General features: G+C 44.1%; 1 protein-coding gene across 1 annotated transcript in view; it reads right to left on the bottom strand.

Moving 5' to 3' along the window:
- TNFAIP8 (TNF alpha induced protein 8) overlaps window positions 1–11,890 on the bottom strand; it is a 64,152-nt gene extending 52,262 nt beyond the window's left edge. Inside the window, exon 1 of the mRNA XM_072141117.1 lies at window positions 11,719–11,890. Within this exon, the coding sequence (XP_071997218.1) occupies window positions 11,719–11,875 (157 nt within the window). The 5' untranslated portion in view covers window positions 11,876–11,890. The remainder of the gene's footprint in view (window positions 1–11,718) is intronic.
- Between the last annotated feature and the right edge of the window lie 5,037 nt (window positions 11,891–16,927).

Raw genomic sequence — 16,927 nt, 5'->3', positions numbered from 1 at the left:
CACATGGCCCCAATAACGAAAAAGCGAAAATTTTATAGCCTTCAAAAGGGGCCAATGAGGAAACTAAAATCCTGGCAGCTGCAGCGCCCTCCTTCCCTTCTGCACCTCGCTGTGCCCCCATAACACAAGTCACAGCCACATGTGGGGGGTCTTTGTACTCAGGAGAAATTGCAGAACAAATTGTATGGTGGGTTTTCTCTTTTTATCTTTTGGAAATGTGTAAATTTTAGGGCTAAATGAACGTATAAGGGAACAATATGACCATTCTAAATTTCACCTCCATTTTGATTCAATTACTATGAAGATCTCAAGGGGTTAACAATCTTCGTAAAAGCTGTTTCTGATAGCTTGAGGGGTGCAGATTTGAAAATGGGTTGGTTATATAGGGGGTTTTGATGCTAAATATGTAAAATTTCATTCCAAACTGTATTTATCCCCAAAATAGTCAATTCTGAAAATCCGGAAAAGCGATATTCTATTTGCAAGCCGCGTGACATCAAAATAAATTATCCAAACATTTCAGAAATTATGAAAATGTAAAGTAGACAAATGGGAAATGTTATTCAGCAACTTATTTAGGTGGTAAATCGATCTGCCTGAAAACGCAATGATTTTGAATTTCGAAAATGGCAAATTTTTCCAAAAATTTATCATATTTTCTTTTTTTTTGTAAATAAATGCAAAACTTATCTGCCAAAATTTACCACTAAAATGAAGTACAACATGTGGGGAAAAAACAATCTCAGAATCGCTTTGATAAGTAACAGTGTTCAAAAGTTATAACCGTATAAAGAGACGCAAGTCAGAATCCAAAAAATCGGGCTGAGCCTTAAGCTACAAAATGGCTGCGTCCTTAAGGGGTTAAGGAGAACACCTACTGTCTGTCCTGTGGCTTTTGGCATATACAGAATAAAGTGAATTAGTCTCACCGGTAATTCTGTTTCCATAAGTCCACCATGACGGCACCTGGAGGTTGCACCTTGACCTTTGGTAGGGACAGGAAGTTGCGAAGGTTATAAGGCCCCTCCTCTGCCGCTGTTCCCCAGTGTCTTCCAAATAACCACCGGAGGTTCCAGTAGAGAGCTAGAAGATATTAGCCAGACATCATTAGTAACACAGGGCAGGGTAAATATAGCCGTCATGGTGGACTTATGGAAACAGAATTACCGGTGAGACTAATTCACTTTTTCCATGACGTCCCCCATGACGGCACCTGGAGACTTACCAGATAAATAGACTAGGGAGGGACCACAGCCTGGAGAACTTTCCGTCCAAAGCTCAAGTCATGGCTAGAGGGTAGATCCAGGCGGTAGTGTTTTGGGAATGTCGATGTACTTGACCACGTAGCTGCCTTGCAGATCTGGGAGATGGATGCTCCCCGTTTCTCTGCCCAGGAAGTAGCCATAGCTCTGGTAGAATGGGCTGTTATGTTTTTTGAAAGACTCACATCTTGTAGCTGGTAGGATTTAGAGATGGTCTGTTTTATCCACCTAGCAATGGTGGAACTTGATGATTTCTCTCCTTTATTTTTTCCCCCAAACTGAATAAAAAGGTTTCTGCACTTTCTGAAAGATTTGGTTCTGTCTAGATAGATTATGACAGCTCTTCTGACATCCAGAGTATGCCAGAGCGCTTCCTTCTCATTCTTTGGGTTGTTACAGAAAGATGGTAAAACGATTTCCTGACTTCTATGGAAGTCTGAGACTACCTTTGGGAGAAAAGACGTATCTAATTTCAGTACTATCTTGTCTTCCGAGATGATCAGGAAGGGTTCTTTGGAGGATAGGGCCTGCAGTTCTCCAATTCTCCTGGCGGATGTTATGGCCACAAGGAAGGAGGTTTTGAGAGATAGGTCTTTCAGGCTGCATTCCGAGAGCGGTTCGAACGGAGGCTTCGTAAGGGAGTCTAGGACTAGTGATAAGTTCCATTTTGGTATATCTGATCGGATTGTAGGTCGCAGTCTTAAGACTGCTTTCATGAACATCTTCACCCACTTGTGCTCTGCTAAGGGGAAGTCAAAACAGGCGCTTAGGGCCGATATTTGGACCTTAAGGGTGTTAGGTCTTAACCCTTTAGAAAAACCATCCTGTAAAAAATCAAGAATTTTAATGATATTTGGTTTGCCCGGAATCGGGGAAAGGTCCCCGCACCAGGATATATACTTTTTCCAGATTTTGTAGTATATTTTGTTGGTGATTGGTTTTCTGCTTGCTATTAGGGTCTGTATGACCTGGTGAGAAACCCCCTTAGCTAGGAGCAATTCCCTTTCAGGAGCCAGGCCGCCAGGTTCAGAAACTTCAGGTCTGGGTAAAGAAGAGGGCCCTGGAGTAGCAGATCCCTTCTGCAGGGAAGGAAGATGGGTCCTGAGATAGCTAGTTTTAAGAGAAGTGGGAACCATGGTTTTTTCGGCCAGAATGGTGCTACTAGGATCACTGTCGTCCGACTCGATTGAATTTTTTGTAAGATTCTGGAGATTAGGGGAAATGGAGGAAAAGCATATGCTAGATTTGTCCCCCACGATTGGCTTAAGGCATCCAGTCCCAGGGGTTTGTCCTTGGGTGAGATGGAAAAAAATACCTCTGTTTGAGTATTCTTTTTTGAAGCGAACAGATCTATTGACGGAGAGCCCCATTTCTGGGTTAGAGAAAGAAAAACTTCCCTGTTCAGGGACCACTCGTGTGGGTCCATCTTTTCTCTGCTCAAGAAGTCCGCTGACTGATTCTCTGACCCTTTTAGGAATACCGCTGTTAAGGAATCTAGGTGATTTTCTGCCCAGAAAAAGATCTTCTTGGTGACCTCCATCAGGTCCGAGGATCTTGTGCCCCCTTGACGACGTAGATAGGCCACTGTAGTCACATTGTCTGACAGGATCCTGATATTTTTTACCTGGGTTTTGGGTAGCCTTTTTAGTGTTTCCCATACAGCCGATAATTCCCTTAGGTTTGAAGATTGTCTTCTCATCCAAGGGGACCATGACCCCTGAAGGTAACGGTCTGGTAGAACAGCTCCCCATCCTGAGGAACTGGCGTCTGTTTGGATGATCAGGACTGGAGTCGGATTCCATGGTATTCCCTTTTCTAGATGCTGCTGGTATTTCCACCAGTTTAGAGAATTTTTGACTTCCAGAGGAATGACCTTCTTGAAGTCTAAATGCTCCAAGTTCTTGTCCCAAATTTTTAATGTCCACGCCTGTAGTGTTCTTACGTGGAACTGGCTCCATGATACACAATTTATGCAAGCTGTTAGATGACCTAGCAGTCTCATGGCTGAACGGATGCTGCATGATTTTTTCCCCTGGAATTTGTTTATGAAAGAGGTAAGGGATTCTCTCTTGTCTTGTGGAAGAAAAGAGGTTTGGCGCCTGGAATCTAACATTACTCCTAAGAATCTTGTCTCCCTCTGGGGGTCTAGATGAGACTTTTGGAAATTTATAATCCAGCCCAGATTTTCCAGGGTTCGTATTGTCCGATCTCTGTGATTGAGAAGAGTTAGGGTCGAGTCTGCCACTATGAGGAGGTCGTCCAGATATGGAATAATTGAGATTCCCTCTTTCCTCAAGAATGCCGTCACTTCTGCCATGACCTTTGTGAAGGTCCTTGGGGCTGATGAAATTCCGAAGGGCAAGGCTCTGAATTGGAAGTGGCAGACCTTCCCTTGAGGTGATTCCACCGCGAATCTTAGGAATTTCTGATGATTTTTGTGTATGGGGACATGATAGTAGGCGTCCTTTAGGTCGATGGTGCACATTTGTGCGCCTGGAGGAATTAGTGGGGTAGCTGTCCTCACTGATTCCATCTTGAAATATTTGTATTTTATGTTCTTGTTTAGCCGCCTGAGGTTTATAATAAGTCGAAGGGTCCCATTTGGCTTTTTCACAAGAAATAAGGGGGAGTAGAAGCCCTTCTTTTCTTCTTCTTTGGGAACTGTAACAATTACCTTCATTGTTAACAATTCTTGAAGATTTTTCCATAACTGTATTGTCATTCTCCGAGATGTTAGGTTGGAGACAAGAAATTTTTGTTGTGGAGGGGAGCTGAATTCTATCTGATAACCTGATTTGATGATACTCAGGATCCACTTGTTTGATGTGATCGTTTCCCATCTGTGGAAGAAGAAAAGAAGACGCCCCCCTACCTGATAGTCACTGTTTTTTTGATTGATGTGGAAGGTTGGAGAATAGGTATCCTCGACCTCTTCCACCTTTGTTGAAGGACCAGCGGCCCTGTTTTCCTCTGCCTCTGGAGTCTTTAGGATCTTTGGAATTCCGAAAGGAAAAGTTTTTCTGAGGTTTCTTAATTTCCGGAAAACCTTTCTTTTTATCAGAGGCTTTTTCCAGAAGAGTATCCAGTTCAGCGCCGAACATGAAGTCTCCTGTGAATGGGATGTTGCAGAGCTTCGTCTTGGACTTTACATCCCCTCCCCACTGTCTAAGCCAAATAGCCCTGCGGACTGAATTAGATAGTGCCCCTTCTTTTGCTGACAGTCTGATGTTTTCTGCTGAAGCATCGGCAAGAAAACCTGTCGCTGAACGCAGCAGCGGTATCGTCTGTAGAAGGAGATTCCTGTCCGCATCTGTTTTAAGGTGGTCTTCTAATTCTCCCAACCAAAAAAACAGAGTTCTTGCTACCGAAGTAGCGGCTATGTTAGACTTGAGGCTAAGCATGGAAGAATCCCAGACTCTACGGAGTAGGGCATCAGCCTTTCTGTCCATGGGGTCTCTTAATTGGGAAGCGTCCTCAAATGGCAGGTCCGTTTTTTTCACCACCTTAGACACTTGGATGTCTACCTTGGGGGGGCTGTCCCAGGTTTCTGTCTCTTTGGGGTCAAAGAGTAACCTGTTCCTGAACTCTTTAGTGATGTTTGCCCGCCCCTCAGGATTCTTCCATTCCTCTTGGACAATATCTTTTAGGTTCTGATTTATGGGAAAAACCCTTTTCCTTTTGGATTTTAACCCTCCAAACAGTTCATCTTGAATGGATTTTGGCTCTACCACCTCTTCCACGTTAAGCGTATTACGTACAGCTTTAAGGAGGTTATCCAGTTCCTCATTAGAAAAGAGGTATTTTGAGGTTCCTTTATCCTCGGACACCGAGGAGACGTCATCAAGCGAGTCCTTCCAAGAATAGGTAGGAGCCGCAGAGTGTTTATCATAGTCAGAATCAGTATCAAGGGATCTAAGTTTTTTAGGAGCTGGCTCTTGATATAAATCCGGATCCTGGTCTAGTTCAGGTTCGGGATTTGGCTCAGGACCTAGTCCCGGTACCGGTCGGTTTAAGTTAGAAAACATCATAAGAGAGGATTGGAATTCCTCCCGCATGGCCGCTTTAAGCTCATTTAACATTGACTCCTTTTCCTGTTGTAAGGCCCTGGCTAGGCATTCAGAGCATAGTGATTTTGGATACAAATCTGATAATCTTATGTTACAGGAAAGACATCTTTTTGATTTAGTAACATATTTCCCTTTTTTGGGGTCTTTGTCTTTCTTCTCCTTGTCCTTAGGTCTAGAAGAGTCGTCCTAGGACAAGGAGACAGACTATATTAAAATCCAAACAATAATGCACAACAAGTTTTTATCCCTTTAAGCAAAGTTTTTTGGTTGTACTCACGGTACCGGGGACAATGGGGGAAGAACCAAGGTCGTCCGCCATAGTAAAGGATATTTCCACAGCTTCAGTAGTGAACTCGTTGGTGGTATAGAGGCTGACACAAAGCAGGAAGCACTTTTAAACTTCCCACCGCCTTCTAAGCCAATCAGATGGCTTCTTTAACGGTCACGTGACCCAAACCCGGAAGTCGGGCGTACTGCGCATGCGCGAACCGGCCGGCGATACACGGCCGTCGCGCAGTACGCACCGGCGTTCACAGGAGGCAGTAGCTGTGGGAGGTAGCACCCGGAAGCCGGGAGGCACCTCATCCAGGGTCCGGAGACCCATGCCCCCCTCGGCTTCAGCTCCAGGCCGCAGGAAGAGGGGAGCCAGGACGCGTCCTGCAGGACACCAAGCCAGGAAGGGAGGTACAGCCCCCGCTCGCGACTAGTCCTGGGGGGTTTCTAATTTCATCCCCCCCCCAAGGGGAGAGACGAGGTCTCGCAACCCTGACCCTTGGTAGGGACAGGAATACACTGGGGAACAGCGGCAGAGGAGGGGCCTTATAACCTTCGCAACTTCCTGTCCCTACCAAAGGTCAAGGTGCAACCTCCAGGTGCCGTCATGGGGGACGTCATGGAAAAAATTGTTTTGATCACTATTCACCATGGTCAATTCATATAGGAACATTCTTTTGTAGCAATATTAGAGACAAAACAACAAGGTGTGAATATAAATTAAACTGCAATTGCTTTATGTTGTCTCCTTCATTGAAACTACAGTGAAGAGTGACGCTTAGGCTACACTCATATCACAATGGAGAAGCTGTAAGGACATGTCTGGAGGAATCCAGATGTACCTTAATTGTACATACACATACAGTGTGATAGGTCCTCATGTTGATCCCGACCGTCTGAAAGCTAGAGGAGGAGTAAACACCATCAACGGCGGCCTGTGATTGGCTGCTACCAATGTTCAGGGTGTTTCTCCCAGTAAGGTCATTGTACATGACTATGGACCTCCCCAAGTGTGCACTCAGCGGAGGCTGGGGTACAGATCCACAAACTGTGAGATGATATAACAGCTTGAATCTTACTACTGATAACATACTGTACAATAGGATGACAATTTAGTGCTTAGCGATGGTATGTTTAGACAACCAAGGAGCAGTTACACACAGATCAGACCGTAATTTATTTACGACACAATGCATTAGCATTTACAAACACTGCACTCTTACACAAGGATAATAACTAACTGAATGCATTGGGCCATTTCCTCCTTCCTGGGTAAATACTACAAAGTTACGACAATTACCCCACAGTCTGAAGAGCTCCCTTATTTGAGGTCAATATATCCAAGTCAGGACCATCACAGAGATGGAGTATTTAATGTAGTAAACAAATCCTAGCCGCCAGGAAACTGAACCAAATCAGCCGCACTCCAGAAACACTTCCTCACGTTAAGGAACCCAGAGGAGTTTAAGGGGAAAAAAAAAAGAAAGAATGAAAGAAAGAAACAGAGTAAGGTTTTAGGTTAGGTACTGCACACATCTGGCTCCCATCCAAAAGAGAAGGGGGGAGGTATGAACAAGGCTTTTCAGTCTTCTAGCGACTCTCGTGCCATATGAAAGGCCAAAAGAAACTTCTGCACTATTTTTTTTTTTTTAATTGGGAACTTACTTTCTTACATCCAATTTCTTTATATGTTATAGTTTCAGATAGTTGTAAAAATTAATCTGAGGGTGTACAGATTGGACCACATCACTGGCAGAGGTCTAACAGTTCGTAGACATTGTGATGCAGCTCAGTGTAAATTCTTGTCCTAAATTTACTAATTGTCCATTGACTTATTAGCTGCATATCAATTAGTCATGGCCATCAGCACTGGTTACAATATTATATCCCCTACTGTACACATATCCTACCCTCAAGACAAAAACAGCAAGTACCGTTTTACACCAATATATTTGCATACATTTGCAGATTTTATTTAACTGAATGGGGCAGAGATCAGCTTTGACATCTCCAGGATTCATCCATGCTCTACAATTGTTTCCCAACTCAAAATAGCTTTAAAGAAAAGTGGACTACAGGGAAACAGAGCCATAAATACCTGACATATATTGTTCTCAGACCTTGTTGCTTGACTGGTTTTTAGCCTACGTCCATGACAGCAGCGTTCATACATATTACCTACAGAGAGCCGGAGGTAGTCCGAGACACAACCCATGTCTCCCCACTGGTTCACACTGCTGCTCCCTGTCCATTATAGACTCAGCGCATGGAGTGATGACTTCTATTACGGCCACACACTCTGGATAAGAATCTCGAAGGTCACTTTAAAAACACATACAAGTCACAGTCTTTTATCATTTCCTACTGAGTGAAACAAAAACTTTGAGACAGCTGCATCTACAAAAGCGCGTCAAACATCACTTCCCTCTCTATCCTGACCTGCTGAACTGTTTGTGTGCATTACAGTAGGTGGCAACACTGGGAAGAAATGTGTTAGGTTAATTGCAACCTGTTGCATATGACAATCACTGGCATATGACTAAAAATATCCTTCCAATACAGCCGTAATTATTGACTATGATTAACAGGAACCTGTCAGAACCTTAGCCCACCAACAGTACCTTGTTATGTATTAAGCATACAATATTTGTATGTGTAAGCACACCTAAAAAAATCTAATTTAAAATGCAGTCAAGGAAGTAGGTCTGACCAGGCAGTCAGACAGCCCCACCTCCTGACCATCATATGCTCTGCCCACCCCAACCATCATGCCTTTGAACATCTGCCCATAAATATATATATATATATATATATATATATATATATATATATATATATATATATATATATATATATATATATATATATATATATATATATATAGAGCATGGTGAGCAGTGAAGCTTACACGTATCCGCTGTACCAACGTCAAGACCACAGACGCTCCACATATGCGCCAATATGCGGCCGCTAGGTGGCAGACCATGCATAATATATAACAAGGTGCTGTTAGTGGGGTTAGGGGAGCTAAAGGGATGACAGGTGCCCTTTAACAATTTCAGATGCAATAAAATACTATGCAGTGTACAGCGAATAAGTACAGTAGCCACAGCCTAGACTAGAGGTTTCCTCTACACAGTACAAAGCCAGCCTAGGGCAGAGTTGTTGCACTCTTGTTGTTGCCTAGGTTATTGTACAGTGCAATGCAATTTTTAAACTGTTGCAAGGCAATTAATAAATGTCCTTTCATAATTTTATTTGGGTTACCTAGGCCCACTGTTTCCAACAGAATTGAATACACATACCATAAAGCGTGCCTAACAGAGGAAGCGCTCCTTTGTATACACATTTCTACAAAGTGACTTCTGAGTCGCAGTCACAACTAAATTCTGGCACAACAAAATGTTACAACAACCCGATGAATTACATATAGTGAACACAAATAAACATGAATCAGCTTCAAAGTATCCAGTTACACAGAGGATGACAGGCTGTTAGAGGGGTTGTCAACCCCTTTATACCACACAAGCTCCTGCTGATCTGGCATAATGCAGCTCTGCCAACATTATTTTGCTGTGGTGGCAGCAAACATCTGTAATGATCAAAATATAGGTTATTTGCCACTGTACAGTTCTCCTTGAAGGATTATTAGGACTTAGTATAGACCTTTGGCTCAACTCAACTCTTAGAATTGCGAACCATTAACTACTGCAATCAGTGACAGTTCCATCACACAAACATGAGATGTTGTCAGCCCACAATCAACAAATCCATGGGATGTTTTTGCAGTCTATGTGAAGAAAGAAGGGGAAAAAAAAAAACAAAAAAAAACACACAGAAGGCTGGGAAATAATGTCACTTGCTTGTCCCTACCGCTGTAAGGGTTACGATTGTGTTACCTAGCAATTGACCCAAGAATACAAGACCACATGTGGATGGGAAACCTGTGTGTCACCTGAGTTTTTTACATTCTCTTATTCACGGTTATTACCAAAAATGCAGCAAGTCACAGACATAAGTCCAACTTTACACAATTTCAGTTGCCCCTAGACACGACCCTGTAACTTAAGGCGAGGCAGCAATCTTGGATGAGATCGTGGAGCTGAGTTTCTGTCCGTCTCTCTGCTGTGTGGCTGTAGCCAAGCCCCCTGCACGGAGCTCAGAGACACTCACTGATTGATAGTAGTGATGGGAATTCCGGCTCTTCTTAGTGAGCTGGCTCATTAAGCTCCGCTCACTAAGAAGAGCCATCTCTACTGGCTCCTGAACGGCTCCCTATTAAAAATATAATAGGGAGCCGCATGCCAGTCAGTCACCGGACACCACACCACTTTTAACCCGATTTTATCGGGATAAAGGGGGCGTAGTGAGCCGGTTAGGTACGGGGTTTGGTGAGCCATCAGCTCACTGACGGGACCCATCACTAGTTCACAGCCTGTCAGCACATGGTGAGCAGAGATGCTGCAAACAAAAAGTTACAAGGAGATAAGTGATCCGGGGGAAGGGGGAGGCAGGTACATGAGATGTAGCAGAGCCCATAGTATAATGGTCTATCAGCCTCTTTGTAATCATCTCATGCATCTCTTATCTGTCTCATCTCTCTCTCTCTGTGTCAGTGTGTTAGTACAGAAAGCAGATGAAAGTGCATATACACCTGTACTCCAGATAATGTACCCACATTGTCAGCTCACAGAACTAGATGGGTCATAATGTGTCTGCTTAGAGAGAGGCCCCGCCAACACACTGGGATCTTGCACTGAGCAGCCAGTAGAATGATAGGAGATAAAACAGCAATAAAACTGAGTAAAATTGTAAAGTAAGGGGTTAAAATTATCTTTATTGTGTTAACATCAAAAGGGGATTGAGAACAGGTGCCCTCTGCACAGGCAAAGTACACATAGTGCACGGTTTTTAGTAAATGTGCCCCAGAGTGTTGGAGTCCAGCAGAATGGGTGCTGTGATTAGAGTCTCTCCTTTCTGGCTCCCTGTGGTGGGATTAATGAGCAGGGGACTCTCCTCCATCATCTATATACCCTAAAAGGGCATCTATACTCGGATTGCTGTTCATTTGGATCCAGCTGAATTCCGTAAGGAAGTTACATAACAATTCTCTAAAACAATGTCACCAGGATTGTGCCCTCTGAGCAAGAAAAGAATTTTATATGTGACATCTTCAAATTCTTACAATAACAAAATATCAGTTATGCAATTCCCCTAGGGCAGTGGTTCTCAACCTGTGGGTCGGGACCCCAGCGGGGGTCGAACGGCCAAAACCGGGGGTCGCCTAAAGCCATCGGAGACGCAATTTTATTGTGTTTTTACATTATTCCGGTGACGTTTTCTCCATTTACTCCTTTGGGGTTGTGGTACTTGGCCACCGCAGAAGAGGAACATTCGTGGCACCTACAGCTGCCATAAGCATGATTTAATTGGAAAACAAGCAGTATGTTAAGACGTGTGGGGCTATTTTAGGGAGAAAACAGCTACGGCCACTTTAAAACACCGGTGGAGATCACCTTTCGGTTTATTTTTTCCACAAAAGGTCCATTAAAGTGTCCCTGCCCAACCAGGAGAAAAAATGTCAAATACATAATTCAAATATACATAAAGCCAAGCGATGACCATCACTGCAGGACCAGAGGGGACACCAATGTCGGGCTCACTTCTCCCACACTTGTCCTGTAAGGTAGAAAACTATTTGGGCTTCCATATTTATGAAGGATCTAAGGAGACTCTCGGTGGTCAGTAGGAGTTACCAGCAATGGCTACAAAGTGAAACTTACAGGTCACTTTATGTGGAATATTCAGCCACATTTAGTGCAGAATAAAACAACTTCAGAGAATTGAAATAGAAAATCTTTCTGTTTTTTTCAGTAAATCTGAATCCAATATTAATATATAATCCATATGAGATGACACAATCAATAGTGACGAGAACACACAGCACATACATGACAATCCCCTGCATGCCACCACAGAGAGGCATCTGCACGCACACATGCCAGGTAGGTGGTGGCACTAATTAACCCCTCACCCCCTGCAGCTAGGTAACACAGCGCCGGAAAGCACAACTACTGCTCTACACAGCAACACGAAACAAGGCGGCCGAGACTTACTGAGAGGGCGGAGGTGGCGGCTGTAGAGGAGATGGAGGAGCCGGGAGCACAGGCGGCAGCTCCGGACACTCAGAGTGAGAGTGAACTTGGCGCTGGGGGCGGGGCTGAGCGGCTGTGCTGGCGGGAGGGGCGGGGCTGACGACGTACATATACACATAGCGCGGCGTGTAGCGGCTCGTCCCTCAGAGAATGCGCTGTATATGGCCGGCAGCTGTGTACTCAGCTCCCTCACCCTATCCCCGGCCTCATGGGCTCTCCTCTCTGTATACAGGAGGCAGAGGAAACCGCCAGAGACATACACACTAATGTGTTACATTCACAGAAGATCCTTGTGTAGTCAGAAAGATTTCTGCTGTGTGTATAGAAAGCAGTTGTGACAAAACTGACTAGAAAAGTGTGTAATATCACTCAGGCGTACACAGCAGGCCCGTGCTCCGCACCAATGGGTAGCCGGGACCCATAAAGCGGCTGTAGTATCACGGTCGTGTGTATGAGCCAATACATTGATATGGGACGTGTCCTAGGCATTGAAACCACGACGCGCTCACATCCCAAAACATTTTCCGGAATTTCAAGGAGTTTCGATTGCAGACGTGTTCACACCAAAACACTTGCGATTGGAAACAAGCACCATGTTTTTGGGAACATTGATGAACCTCCAACCTGGTCCTCATTCCCCATTACAAACATTTCAGTGTAAAAACGCCTGTGATCCGGGATTAAAAGTGTCCCTGCTGCGTTTCTATTGTGTTCCTAAATGTAATTCGAGCGCAGTATCTGAATACAAGCCAAGGCTTCATGCACATGGCGGTGGTTCTAGACACTATCCCAATGCTCTTCTGTGCTCCAGCCCCTGACACAGCAATGATGACAGTAAGCGTAATGTTACCCCGCCAGGGCCTGACTGCAGTGTGGGGGCCGCTGGATTCCCTGGGATCGGATTGGCTGGCTGTAGTTCAGCCTAGCACCAGAAATATGTAACGGTGGCTTGGTCCATTAGAACAGGCCTTATCCACGCTCCCAGCAAAGAGATGCAAGAAGAGGAGGCTGCAATATAGAAAAGGGATCCCCCGGGGCACTCATGCTGTGTGTGTAGCAATAGACCCTCAGGCAGAGGGTGATGGAAAGGCCTGTGGTGTTAACAGCAGCACGGATCACACTTGGAGACAAATCTTGGACACTAACTCACAGTCTCTTTAATGGCACATACTCCAAGGAAGCAACAGGTAACAGGCTGTACATTTTCCTTTCTGTAGGCACACACAAGGCAGTGGATTGGTTGGCTGTGGATCCAGAATTTAGTCGAGTACCTCGGCCCAAGGCCAGTGATTGGAGGGCTGGTTTGTAGGAGCCGGATTGGCCCTGCTATTTCGGCAGAAATAGACAGGAGTTAATGCAACTTTTTACTGTATCAATGGTCTCTGTAGTCCAAACCTCTATGTGCCATGGGTTTTTAATCAGTACCTGTCAATAACTACTACGGTTGAGTCACCCAATGCATATTCACAACTATTAAAAGCCAAAATACATGTCCCTACTTACAACACTGTTTCCAGTCCACTGGGGCTGATTTACTAAGGTCCAGCGGCCGCATTTCCGTCGGGGATTGCGTTGAACACGATCGTATTGTGTCGCAATTGCACCGTCTGTTACGCGACACAAATCGGGGGACAGGCCGACGGACGATCCGACAGATTCGGACCAAGCACATGCACCAACAGGGCAAGTACAGAAGATTCAAAATCCCAAAGCATAACATCTTCATAGAAATCGATGTCAAGAGGAGTCAAAGAATTTTAACTTGCCTTTGTATAAATCAAACAATTAACATACTACATCCACATTCAATCTGCTTGTCTGCTCGTCCAAATTTTCTGATCAACAAGTTTAAACAGCAAACCTAGTTGGCCTCAGAGGGCCCTGGGCTGCTTTTTATAAGTTTTTCAAGGTGATCCTGGCGTGTCAAGATTAGCAAAGACAAGCACCAGGATCGGGATGAAGAGGAGTTTAGGAGAGTATCTGTAGTGGTTTTTTTTTTACTTTTTTTAAAAATGTTCCCTTAAACATTTTTTATCATTTATGTTTTACACAAACTTGGTAGATGATGAACTTTGCTCTTTTTTTACTTTTAGATAAATGCATTTTCTTATTGCAAAGCTAAATATGAGCCCTGGGATGTATATTTATATGGAGTGGTCAGTTGGCATCTGCATTTCTTGTCAAGATGAGTACATTTACATTACTTCTAGGTAGCTTATGACCACAGGAAAACCAGCGAGCACAAGCTTCAGGAAACAAGCAGCACCTCTGCACACAAGCCAAGCTTCTAAAGTGACACAAAGAATATAGAAAGCAGGCAATTGCAAAATGACATAAATATTCACCCCAGTTTATACCGAGTCTTGTAACCATGACATGGGAAGATTCAACATGGAGGCCTTCTCTCTGACACAGGATTTTGCAAGGTACGAGTTGCCTTTCTTGCAAACCATACGATTGATGTCAAAAGCCCTAATACATAGCATTTACTGTTCCCTCATAAAGTCTATCTATATGGCCTTTCTTTGCCTTATCTACAATTTGTGACCCTTTATCAGTAATTTCAGTGTTGAGCTTTTCACTGTTCTTCAGAATTCAGATCTGGCAAACTCATCATGAGATCTGGTGTAGCGTACCATGGACTGTGAGGGTCCGAAGGACAATGGCAGAGTATTCCATAGCAAGTGACAGATATAATTATAGATTTCGGACAGTGTTTAAAGGGAACCTGCCACCACACTTACCCCCCCCCCCCCCCTCCAAGCTAACTAACAGTACCTGTCCGCTGGGGGTCTTTATAGCATGTTTCTAGTTTGCAGCAGGAATTTAAAGAAAATGACATCACAATTAGTAGGCAGGGCTGGGCCGACAGATACATGGAGTGGGCAGAAAAAACTGACTGCAGGAGGCGGGGTTAACTGATTGCATCGTACAAAAGATTAAAAGATGATTTTTCATTCATGCTGCAACCTAGAAATATGCTAAAGCACCTCCAGGGGATGTACATATTACAGAAGAAGGCACTGCTTGTATGCGGATAGAGGCACCAGAGGAACATGTATAAAGACATCTAAAAAGGTTCTGTGTGTGGTTTGTGGTGGATCACTGGTGGCAGATTATCTTTGAGCTTGGCAATACAGGAACACATTACTAAAAAACATGGAGATACACATGCTTGTTGTATGCAGGCTTTAACTGGCCCACCGGTGGACCATAATAATAGTATCCAGAACAGCCACTTGAGTATTCCTAAGATGCACAGTCAATGATACAGAGTGTTATGTGGCTGTGATACTTCCATGGAACACTTCTCACCCTGACCATGCTTCCTTCCACATTAATCCACTGTTGCTGCTGCAAGGAGACAGCCGGAGGTTGTAAGAGCATTGGCTGAGGTAAGTTTATTTTTGAAACAGCAGTAGTTCAGGGCAAAATATAGGAGGTATACACTCACCGGCCACTTTATTAGGTACACCATGTTAGTAACGGGTTGGACCCCCTTTTGCCTTCAGAACTGCCTCAATTCTTCGTGGCATAGATTCAACAAGGTGCTGGAAGCTCCTCAGAGATTTTGGACCATATTGACATGATGGCATCACACAGTTGCCGCAGATTTGTCGGCTGCACATCCATGATGCGAATCTCCCGTTCCACCACATCCCAAAGATGCTCTATTGGATTGAGATCTGGTGACTGTGGAGGCCATTTGAGTACAGTGAACTCATTGTCATGTTCAAGAAACCAGTCTGAGATGATTCCAGCTTTATGACATGGCGCATTATCCTGCTGAAAGTAGCCATCAGATGTTGGGTACATTGTGGTCATAAAGGGATGGACATGGTCAGTAACAATACTCAGGTAGGCTGTGGCGTTGCAACGATGCTCAATTGGTACCAAGGGGCCCAAAGAGTGCCAAGAAAATATTCCCCACACCATGACACCACCACCACCAGCCTGAACCGTTGATACAAGGAAGGATGGATCCATGCTTTCATGTTGTTGACGCCAAATTCCGACCCTACCATCCAAATGTCGCAGCAGAAATCGAGACTCATCAGACCAGGCAACGTTTTTCCAATCTTCTACTGTCCAATTTCGATGAACTTGTGCAAATTGTAGCCTCAGTTTCCTGTTCTTAGCTGAAAGGAGTGGCACCCGGTGTGGTCTTCTGCTGCTGTAGCCCATCTGCCTCAAAGTTCGACATACTGTGCGTTCAGAGATGCTCTTCTGCCTACCTTGGTTGTAACGGGTGCCGATTTGCGTCACTGTTGCCTTTCTATCAGCTCGAACCAGTCTACCCATTCTCCTCTGGCATCAACAAGGCATTTCCGCCCACAGAACTGCCGCTCACTGGATGTTTTTTCTTTTTCGGACCATTCTCTGTAAACCCTAGAGATGGTTGTGCATTAAAATCCCAGTAGATCAGAAGTTTCTGAAATACTCAGACCAGCCCTTCTGGCACCAACAACCATGCCACGTTCAAAGGCACTCAAATCACCTTATTTCCCCATACTGATGCTCGGTTTGAACTGCAGGAGATTGTCTTGACCATATCTACATGTCTAAATGCACTGAGTTGCCGCCATGTGATTGGCTGAATAAAAATTAAGTGTTAACGAGCAGTTGGACAGGTGTAACTAATAAAGTGGCCTGTGAGTGTATACCTAACATTTTTGTGTCGCTAAATTTGTAGAGACAAGTGATGGCTGGAAGAAGCAGACATTGCAGCCAGAAAGTAGAAGAAAATTTAAAAGGCTCCTCCCATTAAAGATGACATCTGTGTTACCTCATATGCAGTAAGTGCTGGTATTAGACATGAGCTCACAATTCTTTATTATCACTATGTACCTATGTACTGTGACTCAGTAGTCAGATCGTCCTCACAGGAGAATATAACAATGTCAGATTTATCATCTAGCATTAAGCACTGTGTTGAAAAGTGGTGTAGTATACGGCCATTGTCTAACTCTACTTTGGTTCCTGCCCTGTATCTATGTAGAAATCTTGGTCATGTATCAATGCAGTAATATTGGTTCCAGTGCTATATCTTTGTAGTATGGATGGTTCCGCTGCCGTATATAGTCTATATTGGTGCTTTGTGTACTGTCCTCATTTAATACATTTAGTTATGTTATAGTTTCTTTGCAGCAAGTTTTCTTATATTTCTTAT

Source organism: Engystomops pustulosus, chromosome 1 (assembly GCF_040894005.1).
Source record: "Engystomops pustulosus chromosome 1, aEngPut4.maternal, whole genome shotgun sequence".
Taxonomy (NCBI): Eukaryota; Metazoa; Chordata; class Amphibia; order Anura; family Leptodactylidae; genus Engystomops; species Engystomops pustulosus.
Note: the sequence above shows the minus strand (reverse complement) of the source record. Positions and strands in the feature narration are given on the sequence as shown.